This window comes from Vulpes lagopus, chromosome 11 (assembly GCF_018345385.1).
Source record: "Vulpes lagopus strain Blue_001 chromosome 11, ASM1834538v1, whole genome shotgun sequence".
In the NCBI taxonomy this organism is placed as follows: domain Eukaryota; kingdom Metazoa; phylum Chordata; class Mammalia; order Carnivora; family Canidae; genus Vulpes; species Vulpes lagopus.
The window spans coordinates 98,320,916-98,339,440 of NC_054834.1; the positions used below are offsets into that span (position 1 = coordinate 98,320,916).

The 18,525-nt window shown below is 37.0% G+C and overlaps 1 protein-coding gene across 6 annotated transcripts in view; it reads right to left on the reverse strand.

The window, feature by feature from the left end:
- The window catches only part of CHN1 (chimerin 1), a 194,641-nt gene that overhangs the window by 134,727 nt on the left and 41,389 nt on the right, over window positions 1-18,525 (reverse strand). For all 6 annotated transcript variants that reach the window (XM_041722802.1, XM_041722806.1, XM_041722800.1 and 3 more), the window contains 2 exons: window positions 8,613-8,651; window positions 3,836-3,891 (listed from right to left, as the gene is read on the reverse strand). In XM_041722802.1, coding sequence (XP_041578736.1) covers window positions 3,836-3,891; window positions 8,613-8,645 — 89 coding nt within the window. In that variant the 5' untranslated portion in view covers window positions 8,646-8,651. The remainder of the gene's footprint in view (window positions 1-3,835; window positions 3,892-8,612; window positions 8,652-18,525) is intronic.

Genomic DNA, 18,525 nt, shown 5'->3' on the forward strand with positions numbered 1-18,525 from the left:
TAAAAAAGGTACAATTACCATACAGGCATACCTCGTTTTATTGTGCTTCACTGTACTGCACTTCACAGATACTGTGTTTTTTACAAGTTGAAGGTTTCTGGAAACCTGCATCAAACAAGGTTATTTGCTCATTTTCCAACAGCATTTTCTTACTCTGTGTCTCTGTGTCACAATTCTCACAATATTTCAAACTTTTTCAGTATTAGTATCATATCTATTATGGTGATCTGTGATCAGTGATTTTCAGTGTTTTGGAGCACCACAAATTGCACCCATAGAAGAGAGCAAACTTAATCGTTACATGTGATGTGTTCTAACTTCTCCACCAACAGGACATTCCCCTATCTCCCTCCTACTCCTCAGATCTATTCCCTGAAACTTGATGCTATTGAAATTAGGCCAATTAATAACCCTACAGTGACCTCTTAAGTTCAAGGGAAAAAGTCACACATCTCTCACTTTAAAGCAAAAGCTAGAAATGATTAAGCTTAGTGAAGAAGGCATGTCGAAAGCCAAGACAAGCCAAAAGCTAGGCCTCTTGTGCCAGTTAACCAAGCTGTGAATGCAAAGGAAAAATTCTTGAAGGAAATTAAAAGTGTTACTCTAGTGAACACATGAATTGTAAGAAAGCAAAACAACCTTATTGCTCATAATGGAGAAAGTTTTAGTGGTCTGGACAGAAGATCAAACCAACTACATTCCCTTAAGCTAAAGCCTGATCTGATCAGAACAAGCCTGCCTGATCCAGAACAAGGCTCTAGCTCTCAATTCTCTGAAGGCTGAGGGAGGTGAGGAGGCTTCAGAAGAAAAGTTGGAAGCAAGCCGAGTTGGTTTGTGAGGTTTAAGGAAAGAGTCATCTCCACAGCATAAAAATGCAAGGTAAAGCAGTAAGTGCTGACGTGAAAGCTGTAGTAAATTCTCCAGAAGGATCTAGCTAGGGTCATTAATGAAGGTGGCTACACCAAACAATAGATTTTTAATGTAGATGAAACAGCCTTGTATTTTAAAAAAGATGCCATCTGGACTTTCATGGCTAGAAAGAAGTCAATGCCTGGTTTCAAAGCTTCAAAAAACAAGCTGATTCTTCTTTGGGGCTAATGCAGCTGGTGATTTTAAGTTGAAGCCAATGCTCACTTACCACTGAAAATCCTAGGGCCCTTAAGAATTATGCTCTCAAATTGCTCTGCCAATACTCTATAAATGGAACCATAAAGTCTGGATGACAGCACATCTGTTTACAACTTGGATTATTGAATATTTTAAACCCACTGTTGAGACCTACTGCCCAGAAAAAGATTCCTTTCAATGAGCAGTAATGACAATGTACTTGGTCATCCAAGAGCTCTGATGGAGATGTACAATAAGTCTAACACTGATGTTTTCATGCTTGCGAATGTAACATCCGTTCTGCAGCCCATGGGACAAGAAATCATTTTAACTATCAAATCTCATCATTTAAGAAACAGCATTTCATATGGCAATAGCTACCACAGATAGTGAATCCTCTGATGGAAAACTGAAAACCTTCAGGAAAGGACTCACCATTTAGATGTCATTAAGAACATTAATGATTCATGAAAAGAAGTCAAAATATCAACATGAACAGGAGCTTGGGAGAAGTCGATTCCCACCCTCATGGATGACCCTGAGGACGGCTCAAGACTTCAGTGGAGTAATCAGTGATTTCCAGTGTCACTACTGTAATTGTTTTGGAGCGCCACAAACTGCACCCATAGAAGACAGAAAACTTAATCGCTACATGGGATATGTTCTGACTTCTCCACCAACAGGACATTCCCCAATCCCCCTGCTACTCCTCAGATCTGACCCATTATAGGTGACTACAGATGTGGTGGATATAGCACGAGAACTAGAAGTAGAGCCCAAACATGTGACTGAACTGCTGCAATCTCATGACAAAACTTGAACAAATGAGGAGTTGCTTTTTATGAATGAACAAAGAAAAGTGGTTTCTTGAGATGGAATCTACTCCTGATAAAGATGCTGCAAAGACTATCAAAATGACAGCAAAGGATTTAGAATATTACATAAACTTAGTTGACAAAGAGGCAGCAGGGTTTAAAGGATTTAGAATATTACATAAACTTAGTTGACAAAGAGGCAGCAGGGTTTGAGAGTACTGACTTCGACTTGAAAGAAGTTCTCCTGTGCATAAAATGCTATTGAGCAGTATCACATGCTGCAGAGAAACATTCATCAAAGAACAGTCTGTCAATGTGGGAAAATTCATTGTTACCTTGTTTTAAGACATTGCTACCACCACTCCACCTTCAGCAATCACAACCCTGATCGATCTCAGCCATTAGCACAGAGGCATAGACCTCCACCAGCAAAGAGATTAGAACTCACTGTAAGCTCAGTGACAGCATTTATAGCAATTTTAAAGTATCTTTAAATGAAGGTGTGTAGGTGGCTCAGGGGTTGAGCATCTGCCTTTGGCTCAGGGCATGATCCCAGAGTCCCAGGATCGAGTCTCACATGGGGCTCCCCACAGGGAGTCTGCTCCTCCCTCTATGTCTGCCTCTTTGTGTTTCTCATGAATAAATAAATAAATAACATCTTTAAAAGAAAATTAAGCTGTATACATTGTGTTTCCAGACATAATGCTACTGCATGCTTAAAAAACTACAGTATAGGGTAAACGTAACTTTTATATGCACTAGAAGACAAAGAAACTCATTCGACTCTCTTTATTGCAGTGGGTCTAACCGAAATCATAGCATCTCCAATGTCTGTACATGTATTTTTTTCTATCTGGAAATCATTCCATACCAACTCATAGAAATCTTCCTTATTCTTTTTAATATCACAGTTTATTCAGTCTCCTATGGACAGATATTTAGGCTTTTTCCTAATCTTGTGCTATTATAAACAATCCAATAGTAAACAACTTTGGGCATATGTAATTCCCTATTTGTACAGGTAATCCATAAGGGTAGATCACTGAACCTGGACTGGAAGGTAAATGCAGGCAACGTTTTATTAGGTGTTACAAAACTCTCATAAAATTGTAGCACTTCACATTCCTATCAGCAATGTATGAGAGTGTTTGTTTTTTCAGACTTACCAACTAAACATATTCTAATCTTTGGAATTTTTGCCAATTTGAAAAGGTGACAATGGTTTCTTGGTGTATTTTAATTTGTATTTCCCCTCATTGCTCATGAATCTGAACATCATTTCATATATTTTGATAAGTCATATCTTTTTTGGTGAACTGCTCAGGTTTTCTGCTCATTTTTAAAACCAAAATTTAAATATTTTCTTAATGGAAAAGTTATTTCAGTACTGCCTTCAAATTTTGTTTTCAAAAAGAACAAAAAATAAAAATTGGAAGAAGAAAATATGACTTAACTGAGAATACTAATATCACTTAAAACTATACTATCACATTCTATACTATATTCTGAATAGTCCAGTAAAAGTGGCAGTTAGGGGATCCCTGGGTGGCTCAGCGGCTAAGCATCTGCCTTTGGCTCAGGGCATTCTGGAGTCCCGGGATTGAGTCCTGCATCGGGCTTCCTGCATGGAGCCTGCTTCTCCCTTTGCCTGTGTCTCTGCCTCTCTCTCTCTCTCTCTCTCTCTCTTTCTGTGTCTCTCATGAATAAATAAAATCTAAATAAAATCTTTAAAAACCAAATGGCAGTTATTTCAATTGAGGAAAATGTTAAGAAAAATGCATTCAAGTACAATTTCACGATGATAACTAACATACCTTGTTAACCCCAAAAATAACCATGCTACTGAGGAAGGTCAAAGTTCAGGAAACAGATGACTGAGAGACATTTTGTTGTAACAGTTTCATCACACCCACCTCATTAGTACAGGTGATTCTTCGAGGATGAGGGGCTTCCTGTTGCAACTGATACACTGTGAAGACAGTAAATCATTCCATATCAGTTCATAGAAATCTTCCTTATTAAGTGTTATAGTTTATTCAATTAGTCTCCTATGGACAATCATTTAGGTTTTTTCTAATATTCTGCTATCACAAATAATCCTAAATCACCCTTTTGCAGAAAGTTGGAATATATTAGGAATCACAAACTGGCTGCTTTTTTACATTCGCAAGAAAAATGTGGTATAGTACTATTTGTTATTAAATTAAAATTTGTTAAGAGCGATGCAAAGAAAGTAAACTAAATTTAGTAAAAGCCCAAAAGCAAGCATAAATAGAAAAATCAAAATCCATACAAATGTCTTTTTACCTTGTAACAAATCAGTACTGGGTATTTGGCTATGTTCTCCATAATCTGGTCTTTTATTTTCCCCAATTCCTGGTGGATGTATTGTATAAAGCATGTCTCTCATTTAAGCCAATAATGGTTATACATTCTGAAAGCACATTATTACATGTCAAACTTGAAACTAAAATTAGGATTTATGTTAGAAGTAACAGATGTGCTGCTTTTCTCCCCATTTATATTGCAAACATCTATCTTCAAAGATAATCTCCCCTAAAAACAAAATTTCTGGGCCAAAGTAACCCTCCACTTCTTCAACTAGAGCAAATGCAGCACAAGGAAGAATTCGGGTATTCCTCTTGCCAAGGAAAGGGTAATTTTTAGGGTATCTGAAAATGAACCCATGAAAATAACACCAATACTATGACATTCTAGCTCCACTTCAGCCCTTCTGATCTGTAATGAAAAAAGACTGAACAGAAAATGGTAGTCATTAGAGAGGTTCTCCTTATGTATATCTAAGTTTATCTCTTGGAGGGAACTTTTCTTCTATTTCTACATATATAATCACATATACCTGAATGTAAGTTAATAATATGTTTAAATATTTAGACATTTTGTCAACATCAAACTAACCAGACTTCTGCCACTGTCAGATAACGAAGGACTTAAATTTCAACTAGACATCATTATATAGACTCCACCTCTGATCATATTCATTCGTATATATCATAGGGACATGTAAATACACACAATTAGACTATACATACACACACATATAATTAGACTATATGCATGAATATATACAAAATGCACACTGAGCACATATGCAGACACACTTTACTGTTCTGTATTGCTTTGCAAAGGGAAGATGTACCATGGCAGTTAGGAATCTGAACTCTTGAAACAGATCACCTGGGATTTGAACACTGGGGCTCTGCCACTAACCCCACATACTGTGCCTCAGTTTCCCTCATTTGTAAAGTGGAGATAATAATAGTTTTTACTTCACAGATTACTGAAAAAGATGAATAAGTCATTATATGTAGGTGACATAAAATAGTTGCTAACACCTAGAAAACACTCAATAAAGATCAGCTATTATTATATATAGATGACTGATATTAATACATATAATTTCTCACATTAATATTAATATTTGGTTACTAGGATGCATCCTGAATTCATCATCAAAATATAACACCAGGGGAATGTTATAATTTAAAAGATACCAAGAAGACACAGCTTTCCTACTTAAAAATCAAAAAATAAAGGTCACTCCCTCATTTACCAATGTTTGAAATTCTATTGATAGAAATTAATTCCTTTGCCTTTTCCTTCTGGTTGCAAAAATGCCTAAGAGAGATGCCATAAATTATAAATAGTTTTAGATATCCATTTTTTATTGTGAAAGTCAGTTTTTCAAAAATATTCCTGTGAATATGTTGTTATAGATTAAAGAGATGATATAGAGGGAGTAGTTCTGAGACCTCAGAGAAGGGAAGAAAGAGCACAGAGAAAGAGCACTCCAGCCCTGAGAGTGATTAAACACGTGTAGCACCCACATACACCCAGATAAGTCTCTATCCTCCTAAGAGAAGCCAACACATGATTTGCACAAAGGGAGGATTCTTCAGATCCACTCCTCCATATTGCTACCTATTCCATGTGAAAATTCAGTTCACAATTCTGCTTTGATCAGTAATCTTCAAAGATCAGTTGTTTTCCTTTGTGAAGAAAATGCTTGGGAAAGTATCGTCACCTATGGAAACTCAATTATGAGAACTGAATGGTAGTCAAGAAGAACATTAAAAGTTACAAGAGAATATAAAACATTGATTTTGATTCAAAGCACAAATAATAGTGATATGGTTATCACTAATAATGGATTTACCTATTCACTAAGCAAACAATAAGATAAGTAATTTTGAAAAAAGGAGTGACGATATCATCACTTGAAAATTTTACCCTTTGTTGTAATCAACATTTCAAAGGGTACAGTTGTGCTTCATGGAGAGGAATAATTTTTACACAAATGCTTCCTTGTTTGCTACCTTTAAGACTTATATTTAACAAATAATATATAAAGGGGGGCCTTCAGATATTGTATAACTGAATGTAACATATGAATTCAAGGAATACTTATCAAAAAGATCATTAAAAAGACCACTGCAATAAAGACTAATTCAGGCTCTTAATTTAAAATTCTTGGTATTTAAACTGGACCTCAGCTGAAATTTAAATTGCACAATCATTAAATGATTTACCAAAAATTAATTGCTAAATTCAAGATGAAAAGATATATGATCAAAGTACTTAAATTTTTCAATCACCTTTTAAGTGTCAATGCTTATATACTTATTAATGAATTTCTTGGTAGCCGGAGATAGTAACAAAACATTGTTAATAAGTTCAGAGATCACAAGTAGGTATCTTGAGGTCAAAATCAGCTCATGTGTTTGGTTTGCTGTTTTCTAAACTTAAGTGTGTTTTCAAACATTTAAAAAGTGATTTAACATCAACAAAGGCAAAAGAGAATTCCGCTTCTGAAAAATCAGATCTGACAACATCAAAGCACTCTATAAAGGGGAGCTACTTATGTGTTATGCCCTGCAAACAGAGCATCCCTGCTCTGTTTTCCCTTGATTACCACTTGGCTCACTTGCCTCATTTATTACTGGTTAGGCCCCTGGTTTAAGTCAAGTAATTTGTATCAAAAAGCTACAAAACTTGGAGTGCCCAGGTGGCTCAGCCGGTTAAGCACTGAACTTTTGATTTCGACTCAGTTCATGATCTCAGGGCTGTGAGATGGAGCTCCACATCAGGGTCTTCACTCAGCAGGGAGTCTGTCTGAAGATTTTCTCTCTTTCTCTGCCCTGCCCCCTGCTCGCTCTAAACAGATAAATAAAATCTTTTTTTTACAAAGGCAATAAAACTATATTTAAAAAGAGTCCTCAACTTCAACATCTTGTTAGTTCTATTTTCCTACTGGTTCATATATGTAAGTTTTTAGAATTATGTTGAGCTCAGAATATGTTGAGCTTTAGAATAATGTGGAGCTCAAGCACTGAGGTTACTAAAAGAAACTATAAAACTCAGAAGCAGAACTAGCACCCAAAAAAAGAAGCCATTTTAAAAACATGATAGCTACTATAAGACATTCAGAGACATAGAAAATACAAATTGCCTATACATTTAGTCCCCAATATTCTTCAAGGGGAAAGAGCCACCACCATGACTCAGTAACAGTAGGAGGCTTCCTAGATGCTCATACACAAAAAAATGTGCAAGGTACAAGTCAGAGCAAAGGGAACAAAGATGAATCAAAAACCAGAAAATGCAGACAAGAACTTTAAATAGGCTTCTAGCCAATGGGATTATGAGACAAAATCTTTAAGAAGTAAAGAACATTAGTCATTTTTATACATTCTTTGAACTATACTCCCCAGAAGGTACCAGCAGCCTCTATGGCAATACTTTTAGAGACTGTTCATATTTTGCTTACTATAATTAGCTCAAAGTAGCAACCTATTAAAATAAAACTACCTGTTGTTCTGGGAACATAAAACCAAGAATCCGAGCCAGCAACTTATAAATAACAAAATTCAGGATAACTCAACATTTACATGTTAATAATGTATATTTAAAGTAAAAGTTTCTTAGGTTGCTTATTCAACTCCACAGATAACAAAAACTTACAGTACTGGTATCTACAGGAGTGCATTCATGGATTTCCTTTTAAAGCTACTTTGATTATATTAATCCTACTTCCCCTTTTTAAAAATCTGAAATATCTTTTACTTGAAGAAATAATATTCTCTAGGAAACAAGGAAGGGAAAATAAAGGACTAGGAACCTAGACTCTTTTGAAAAGATTTTTATGCTAATGCAAAGTTTAAAGAGCAATAGAGAATTCAGATGCCTCTCTTTTATATTTGGGAAGCAATTCCTAAAAAACTAAACATGCACAAAAACCCACTTTTCTTTTGCCTCTTTTCACGCACTTATTCTATCAAGATAGCCTCCTGACTTATCATTTACACAGACCTTTTTCATACAAAGAATTAGGATCTAAGAATAATTACATTGCTTGAATTCTTAGCGAGCTTCTCCTCGCATTAGTTTTCATCAGTCAACGTCAACAAGTGGCCTCAAGTTCAATATGGAATTCCATGCTAACGCAGACGGATGAGATGCATTCCAGACACGCAAACCATAGACAGACCTTATGGAAACACTCCTGTTTTCCCATAATTACTTCTTCTATGCTATTCTCAAATCTTGCTGTAAATTAATTTTTCAATAATGGGAATAAAATGAAATGAATATTCATATCTAATGATCTTATTTCCATATCACTCATAAAGCACTATAACCCACCCAATTTAAAATTATTTGTATACTTACAGTAAGATTTCCAAACAGGAGGTCTATATTCATCTGTATCTGGAAGAATAAACACCGAATTAACATTACTGAATATTTCTACTTTAATCATATATTTCATATACATTAAATTATGTTAATATATATTTAATCACATATTTAACATATATTTGTTGAAGTCTATGTGTCCTAGGCATTGTGTTAAACTCTAAAGGTCATTCAGAGATTTTTTTAGTATTGGTCCTTACTTTCTTGGGAGTACAGTTTCACAAAGATGTTCAAAGAAAGTTATTATATTTACTCAACTGGTTATCACATTAAAAACACCAGGGTTAATTTTTTATAGCAGGCACCTATTTCTCACAGTCACTTATAGTCAATAAAGTCTTTGTATCTTTGGGCATAATTCTATGACTTTTTCACTAAAAGATTCCTGAAATCACTGGTATTTTTCTTTTTCAGTAATATGGACCAGATAAAACTTTTAACCATCGGAAATGTACCTCCCCCATCATCCTCCTAATGAAATTAGGAGGATTCCAGTGTAACTGGTTTTATTAACATCAGGAGAGAAGAGCAGCAAGGTACTTCTTCATACATCATGGACAATCAAAACCAAGAAATGAGAAGCATTCCACTGGAAGACCGTGCATCCAGGGAACCACAAAAAACCCGAGGGGAACATCCGCTCTTCACATCCATTTCCCCCTCACTCTGCTTGAATGAGGACTTAGGAGACAGTGGAAAGAGGGGATGGAAAGAGACAAATATACAAACATATGAGGGAGATGGGGGAATTCGAAAAAGCAGAGGCACCAGTGTGGTCTGGCATCTCATCAGTAAAGTGCAGCTAAGTAATAATTTTGCTGGTCAAAGGCCCTGCATACAAGACCATGTAGCTAAATTGGCAGACATGGCATCTTGGCGTGGGAATATGTGGCCAGAGACATCGCCTGGTTCTGCTGGCACCCAACACGAACTCATTAAGGAATCTGGTCTAAAAAATCTTTGTCTCCAAGGAGGCAAGAAAATTTCTGGTAAGTTTCTTGAGAAGGCTGAATCTAGCATGTGTAAGGCTAAGTAAAAATGATAATAGACTCAAAACCTTCCCTTCAACCTTTAAAATGCTAACACTTCACTTAACAACCACACAAATATTTAGAGTCAGAGGGCTTCAGCAAGACTACTAATGATAGGCAGAAGAACACAAAAAGGAAATTCTAAATCATGTAGAAATTGCTTGGCACTCAGTAGGAGTGTTCAAATACTTTTTTTAATGAATAAATGATTACATGAATAAATGAGTGATGAAGTAATGAAGCAAATAGAGTTCACCCTCATTATTTATCGTAGTTATACTCTATACAGTCACCTTGAACACTGAATTAGTGAATACTGAACTGTGCTCCTAAGGGACAACATAAGATTAGGTTCCTGCAAGTCTCTGGTCACAACATTCTCATTGGTCCATCAATATATAACCTTGCTTTATTTGTGTTTCTGTTTAAAGACATCTGATTTCATAAATATTGTGATTCATTAACACTGAACTCACAACCAACAGCACTATAACCTATTTGTCTTCTCCATAAGATACATCACAGCCTTCCTGAGCTTAGGAACCCCAGACAGCACTTCATCACCATGTGTGGGGCCATTTTATTTTTTTTTTTAATTTTTATTTATTTATTCATGAGAGACACAGAGAGAAAGAGAGAGGCAGAGACACAGGCTGAGGGAGAAGCAGGCTCCACGCAGTGAGCCTGACGTGGGACTCGATCCGGGGACTCCAGGACCACGCCCTGGGCCAAACACAGGCACTTAACCCCTAAGCCACCCAGGGATTCCATGTGGGGCCATTTTAAACAGAGACAATAAGGGAAGCTCCACATTTTATACTTCTGGCCCCTGCCTTACGTGCTTCTTCCCTTGGCTGATTTTTATAGTACCTTTCCCTGTAAGAAGTCATGACTACGGGTATTACCGGTGTTTAGTGAGTTCTCTGGGTCCTCCCAGTGAATTATCAAGCCTATGAGGGGTTTGAGGGAATGCCTTCCAACTTGCAGTTGGTGACAGAATTAAGAGAAGCCTTTGGGACCGTGCCCTCAAACTCTGCAGTTGGCCCTAATTCCTCACAAATCCTGTGCAAAGTCTGTACTGAAGCAGTGAGAGCCTTCCGTAGATTGCTTTGACTTTGGAGAAGGTGAGAAAGAGGCTAAATCCCAAAATCTTGCCTCTGGGGAATTGTGTATCTAATCCTAAATAGGGCTTTCTAAGGGAAACATCAACTTTTATTTAAATCTGTGTGACTTTAGGAAATTTACTACCTCTTTGAATCTTACTCTTTATAAAACAAAGTAACATCATCTAAAATGTAACAACACAGGTCTGTTATGAGGATCAAATTAGGTGTTGTTACATAAAAAACCCTGCACTTAGGAGACCTTGTGAATAATACCCTCTCCTGCCCTCGCCAAAAGTGAACTTAAAAACACAATGATGTTGCCATATTAGCCTCAGGCCATTGTCAATGATTTCAGCTCTGCATTCTCTTATTTGTTCTTCCTTCATATACCTACTGTATTAGAGAAGGCCATTATTCAAGATGCTACAGATCACAATTTTGTGGCCAAATAAAATGATCATTTAGCAAATAAGAAATAGTGGGAGAAAAGTTTGAGTTTCCTTTAATATTAAAACAATTCTAATGATTAGTGACTTTTAAGAGTGAAGTTTGGGCTGTAAACGTCTTTTCCTAGTAATGTATTTTTTTTGCTGATGGGAGTGTAAACCGGCACAACCTCTCTGGAGCACAATGAGCAATACATATCCTAAATGTTTACAAGTATTTGATGGGCATCTGTAACAGAAGAGCTCAAATAAGCTGCTCTTTGAAGAAAACACTTAAAAATTATGACAATTTTTCTTATGTTTAAAGGTTGAGACCTTAAGTCACCTTGGTCTTTTTGTTGACCAAGTTAGGCAATGGGTAAGCACCACTGTCCTCAGAACTCAGGGGAAAGAAGCCCATGGAGGAAGCATAGTTAGATGGTTTAGAAAAACAATCCCCCTGCCTCTTGGTGAGCAGAATTCATTGCTAGAATTGGGGAGACTGATTTGCCAGGACCCTAAGTCCTTATGGAAGAGAAGAAACGTTACCCCAAATCTTTGATTCCCCAGATTCAAAGTTAAGGAGTTCTGTTATAGATGAAACTCATAGCCCAAACCAAGTTCCACTGGCAAGAAAAGGCAGAGACACTCCTGAAACAGAATGACATTGAAAATGGACTAACTGAAACTGGTGATGTAGGGCCACACAAGGGCTGACGGGTTTATTAGGGAGAACAGACTGACCCAGCACAGGACTGATGTGAGAAGTGTCCTCAACCTCCCTGGCACTGAATCACTGAGTATAAGAAGAACTAACGAACTGCATCCTAGCAGCAACAGACAAGCAACTCTCAACAAACAATACAGGGCTGGTCTCTAACACTCACAGAAAGTGATAGGATAAGGAAGACAGCCAGTGTATTATTACAGTGCAGCTCTCTCTCTTTCCAGCATTTGGGAGAGGATGGGGCCACCGTGGGACTGAGTAAGCTCCTGGGGTTCAGACGCACAGGAAGAGGCTGTCTACAGAGGAAGATCCTGGACTTCCTGCTAACTGGGACACTGATTAACAACAGCAAGCAGAGGAGCACGTATGGCCTCTGAATTTATGTAACCAGTCATGCCGGCTCCTTCTGCATACCTCGTGACCCAGCAGTTCTGCTCTCTTCCCAGGAACTGGCTGCAGAACAACTAAGGGTGTTTGGAAAACAGCAGTATACAAGAATATCACTGCAATATTACTTTTTAAAAAGATTTTATTTATTCTTTAGAAAGAGATTGAGAAAGAGAGGCAGAGGGAGAGGCAGAGAGAGAATCCCAAGCAGACCCCATGCTAAGGACAGAGTCTGACACAGGGCTCGATCTCATGACTCAGAGCTCATGACCTGGGTCGAAATTAAGAGTTGGACGTGTTAAAAAAAAAAAAAGAGTTGGATGTGTTATAACCGACTAAGCCACCCAGGTGCCCCTGAAATATTACTTTTAAAACTAAAAAACTATGGGCAGCCCTGGTGGTGCAGCGGTTTAGCACCGCCTGCAGCACAGGGCGTGATCCTGGAGACCCGGGATCGAGTCCCGCATCGGGCTCCCTGTGTGGTGCCTGCTTCTCCCTCTGCCTGTGTCTCTGCCTCTCTCTCTCTCTCTCTCTAGCTGTGTCTCTATGAATAAATAAATAAAATCTTTAAAAAATAAATAAATAAATAAATAAATAAATAAAACTAAAAAACTAGGGTATGCCTGGGTCGTATAGTCTGTTAAGCCTCAAACTCCTGGTTTCAGCTCAGGTTGTGATCTCAGGGTCATGAGACTGAGCCCCACATCAGGCCACTTGATGCGGACTCTACTTGAGAGTCTCTTTTCTTCTCCCTTTGCCCCTCCTGCACTACTCTCACTCTCTTGGTCTCTCTCTCAAAATAAATAAGCCAACTTAAAAAAAAAAAAAAAAAGACTAAAAAACTGGATTCAACCTAACTGCCCAATAACTAGAAACCAAAATGACCAATAATTTTTTTTAAGATTTTATTTATTTGAGAGAGAGAGAGAATGAGAGAGTATGAGTACGAGCAGGCACAGAGGGAGAAGGAGAGACAGAAGCAGACTCCCTGCTGAGCAGTGAGCCCAACTGGGGCTTGATCCCAGGACCCTGGGCCGAAGGCACATGCTTAACAGACTAAGCCATCCAGGTGCCCCCCCCCCCAGTGTGATCAATTATTATATTCCAGTCTGAAGACACCTTGACTACATCAAATGGACTTTATCTTGTAATCTTTTAAAAGTCTGTCCCCTTGGGGATCCCTGGGTAGCTCAGTAATTAGTGCCTGCCTTTAGCCCAGGTCATGATCGTGGAGTCCCGGGATCGAGTTCCACATCATGCTCCCTACATGGAGTCTGCTTCTCCCTCTGCCTGTGTCTCTGCCTCTCTCTCTCTCTCTGTGTCTCTCATGAATAAATAAATAAAATCCTTAAAAAATAAAAAAAGTCTATCCCCTTTTAAATATTTTACATCTTTTAAACCAGTGATTCTCAAACTTCTGTTTTAAAAAAATATGGATTCTAAAGAGCTTCTAATATCTACTGATATTAACCACATTAGAGATTTAAACTGACAAATTTTGTTTTCATTTGACAAATTTTAGTTAATTTGCTGGATAACAAGGCCATTATATTTTAACACTTTTATAAAAGGTTACTTTATTTTTCAAATCAAAATATTTGTTTTACATTTTGCAAATCTCTTTGATGTCTGCTCTAATTGAAGACAGATTTTCATACCTGCCTCTGTATTTAATCTATTGTGATATCACTTGCCATGTATCTTCCAAAAGATTCAACTACACACTTGTGAGAGAATGAAAGTGAAAAAGGCAAATAACGTCCTCTTATTCTGTTTTGACTTTGTGGGAACCCAGAAAAAACTTGGGGACCCCAAGGTCCCCAAACCATACTTCGAGAACAACTGTTTTAAACAATGGTTTCCTTGCCTTATCTAGGATACTGGGTATGGTAGGCTAAGATACATTTCATCTGATAGAAGAAATACAAACATTAATGAAGAAAAGAGGAAATTATGTGGTCTTTTAGCAGTTAAAAGTCCTTTCAGCTTGTTCAAAGGAAGTTGAGGCCAATAAGCACCGAATGTCTGTAATCTGCCTTCAGGTGGAGGTTTCAAGGGCTCCCCTCACCTCGTTTTGATGGTCAGAAAAACCACCCACACCAAGCACATAAACGTGACAGACTTCCATCACTAGAGCACAACTGAGAATGACAGCCAGACAATCTATGATCCATGGACAGCTCCCCTTATAAACCATCTTTACAAACTCAGGGACAGCTGCTTAAAATAACCTTAGCATGATATGGATGAGTGTTTAAATTAAGTACCTACCTACAAAATCCATTAAAAGATTTTCTCCCTTGCCTTTAAGTGTAGGTAATACTTTTCTGTCTATGCAAAAGGTAATTTTATTAAAAAACCCAAAGTCATGCTGGCGTACACAATGCTGATATAATCAGAAAGTTTCATTCATTCAATAAATACGTATTAAATACCTTCTATGTGTAAAAATGTTGGCTACAAGGTAGGTCCATATGTAATTTATGTCTTCAAGGGAAGTAAGGAAAATAAAATGGATATAATTATACAAACAAGGTAATATAATAAAAATAATATATGAGCATAATAAGAATAATACATAATACCCTTAAACATAATAAGAGTTTTACACATTATCATTTTGTCAAAATGCCTGGCAAGAACAGTATTTGCTGAACTGATGAAAGAATAGAAGGAAAGAAGGAACCACTTTCAGCCAGACTGCCAAAAAAGAAAAAAACAGAGGCAGCATCCTCTGATGAGGGCTTTGAAAGACAGATGATTTTTTTTTTAAGATTTTTAAAATTTATTTATTCATGAGAGACAGAGAGAGAGGCAGAGATAGGCAGAGGGAGAAGCAGGCTCCATGCAGGGAACCCGACATGGGACTTGATCCCGGGTCTCCAGGATCAGGCCCTGGGCTGAAGGCAGTGCTAAACCATTGAGCCAGCCACCAGGGCTGCCCAAGACAGATGATTTTTAAAGTCAAGGGGCTAAGGGAAGGAGACTGGAAGTAAGAGGAAAAACAGCATTCCAAAGAGAGGAACACAGTGAATAAGAGCACAGACATAACAGAGTTAAAGGAGCATCTGAGGAACCACAAGTAATGTAGACTGGGTGAAATCAAAGACAAGTTGAGGAAAGCTAGAGATGGGGCACTGCAGGGATCCAGGGCTGAGTTGTTCAGGAAGCATCTAAAAGTAATGAAATGTGTTCTCTTCTGCTTGGTACTTACTTCTCACTAAACACTCTGATGTCCGCAGGGAGAAGGGTAGTCAGGCCCAGACCGATGCTCATGAGTCAGAGAAAATAAGCCAACCGTCAGGAAGGCCAAAGGTAGGAGAAAACAGCCAGAAAAACAGATGGAGCAAAGACTCAGAGGAGGTGGTGGTGGCGGCGGTAGTGGTGGTAAGGAGCTCAGAAGTCACAGGTGGTGGGCAAGGTCTGAGAAGGCAGATGGATGGCACTGTGTCTAAGCAAGTAGCAAAGTAAAAAGACAAGTTCTGTTGGGGATGTTCTTCTCTGTGACTATAAGCAAAATACAAACAAGTACAGGAAAACAAAGGAAAAAAAGAGACAAAGTTGATCAGGATGTTCAGTCTGACTGCACTTTTACAAATGAAAACAAAGATGTGTGTGTACATATGGGGCAGAAGGCCAGGGAGAGAAAATATGAAAGATCTAGAATAACATACATCATTTAAGTAACAGTCGTGATCTCTAGATCAGCCTTTCTCATCCAGGTTCCTCATCCAACCCACCAAGTACAGAAAATGTTGTGAGTGACTATGTCTCCGTGTATGGGTGTCTCTCTAGAATCACAGGAGAGAAGTTAACTTACAATGGAACCCCTAAGCCACTGGGTGTTATTTGTTCCCAGAACCAGGAGGAATAAGGCTTCTCTAGATGGTGATTTTTACTTGTCTTATATGTCTACATGGTTTTTAAAAAATTATTTAATGAATATGTTACATATGTACTAAGGAGGAAAAAAACAATTTAAAAAACAAAAAATATAGATTAACTATCTGTAAGAACAAAAAACCGGGAAATCTGATTCAGATAGAAAAAAGTCCAATTTAACAAACTCCACAGGCTAATTTTTTGAGTCATCTCTTGAAATGAATACACTACCTGAGAAATCCTATTCCCAGTCCGAGAGGCCTGGAAATCAGATACAAGCTTTGTGGCAAATTTATACATTATAAGGCACCATCCTCCTGTATAGTCTTTGAATGCCCTTCAGGACCTCTAACGCAGGTCTTCATTTACCTCTTTTTCCTGTTCTAATTGAATCAGCTGAACGGCAGACATTCATTAAGGAAAAGAGAACAGTTTCATAATGAAATTTTCTTTTACTTTTGGTTAATTGCTAGAATTGGAAGTCAAAGAGATCTTACTTTTACCTATTTTATCATGTCTATGAAAGTTATTCAATTTTTTTCTCCCTTTTCAAAACTCAAAGATTCAGATTTTAAGCAAGCTCTAGTGTTAAATTTGCTTTTACCTATAATTTTTTTTCTGTGATGCCTTTTTCTCTATTTTCAGGACGTTCATTTTTTCCTTTAATATTAAAATTTTCAAAATGTTCATCTGTATCTTTAAGCAATGATTTAAAAATCTTAGTAAAATATACCTGGGATAATATATTTGATAGGATATATCATAACTCACAATATTAGGACTATTTGGGAAGTACTCAAAGTGTTCATTTATTGATTGACAAGATTAAATTTATTTTTTTTAAGATTTACTTATTTATTTATGACAGACATAGAGAGAGAGAGAGACAGAGACACAGGAGGAGGGAGAAGCAGGCTCCATGCCAGGAGCCCGACGTGGGACCCGATCCCGGGACTCCAGGACCGCGCCCTGGGCCAAAGGTAGGCGCTAAACCGCTGAGCCACCCAGGGATCCCCCAAGATTAAATTTATTTATAAATATCCTAATATTCTGCATTTTTAGATTGAACCTAAAACACTGTAAAATGTTTTATTGTAAAAGAATGAGTAAAATCTTTGTGCTTTCTCCAGTTGGATCCTATTTACAACCAGCATATCTATGGATGTTGTTGAAAATGACTGACTTTAGAAAACAACAAAAAAATTTCATTCTTTTTATTACATGGTTTGTATATCATTTTATAGTTATGTTATATGAATCATGAATCCTTTAGTTTGGAACAATATTCTTCTGGTTAAGTTTAAATCTGCTTAACTTTTTATTTTAAAAAAGAAATAGTTCATTAAAGAACAGACTAGAATGTTAAATTTAAGCTGTTTATTTTTTTAAGCTCAAACCAAAAAGGCTTTCGCAACTTTTTAACAATATGATGGATTTTTCTCAAAAAGAAAAAAATGTTGCATTTTGAAATGAAGTTTAGACTAATGAGGCATGAACACTCAAAAACTGTGATTAATGTTTTAAAGCACATTTGTTTCAAACTGCCTTCATTTTGAAAATTAACAATTTTAATTTCTGTAAAAAGAAGGACATTTACTGACAAGAAAAAAAGCTTTTCTTCCCTTTAAATGAAGATTCACCTTTCAACCAACTGGCAAGAGATTCCCTGTCCTGCTTTAATCAGAAAACGAAAGGCATTAATGACATGTTGCTATTCTGTTTCTGTACCAAATTTTGGCATACTAAAATAATGAGATGCTTGTGATCACAAATCCTATGTTACTATAAAGTGATCTTTTTAAAAAGATTCACAATAAATAACAAATAATTACTATTGATAATATTTGAGAGAGTCACGGAAAAAAAGAATGAAACCTTTTACTCTAAAAGAAATATATTTTGGGGGAAGGGGAGAAATATAAATAAATCTCTTGGAATACAAAAATTCAGGGTAAAAACTAAAAGGCTCATAATAACACATACAATTTTAAACTAATGAGGATACAAATAAAAAAAAGTGCTTCACTACATTTCTAGGTGTCTCATATCCTGACTAAACTTTTTTCCTAGAAAATGTTTCCAAACATGGGAAGTAAGCATTTCAACAAAGCTAATTAAAATTCACTCTGCAAAGTCATGGCCAAATCAGGTCAGTTAAATTTACCCTTAGAAGAAACAAAGTCATTTAGAATTGTTCCAAGTTGAAAACTGATGTGTCATGATACAATTCTGACAGAAATAAACTATTTTTAAAACCAAAGATAATTGTTTTTAATTCCTTAGAGAATAATGACCCAGAACCACTACTATATGGAAGAAAATTTCTGG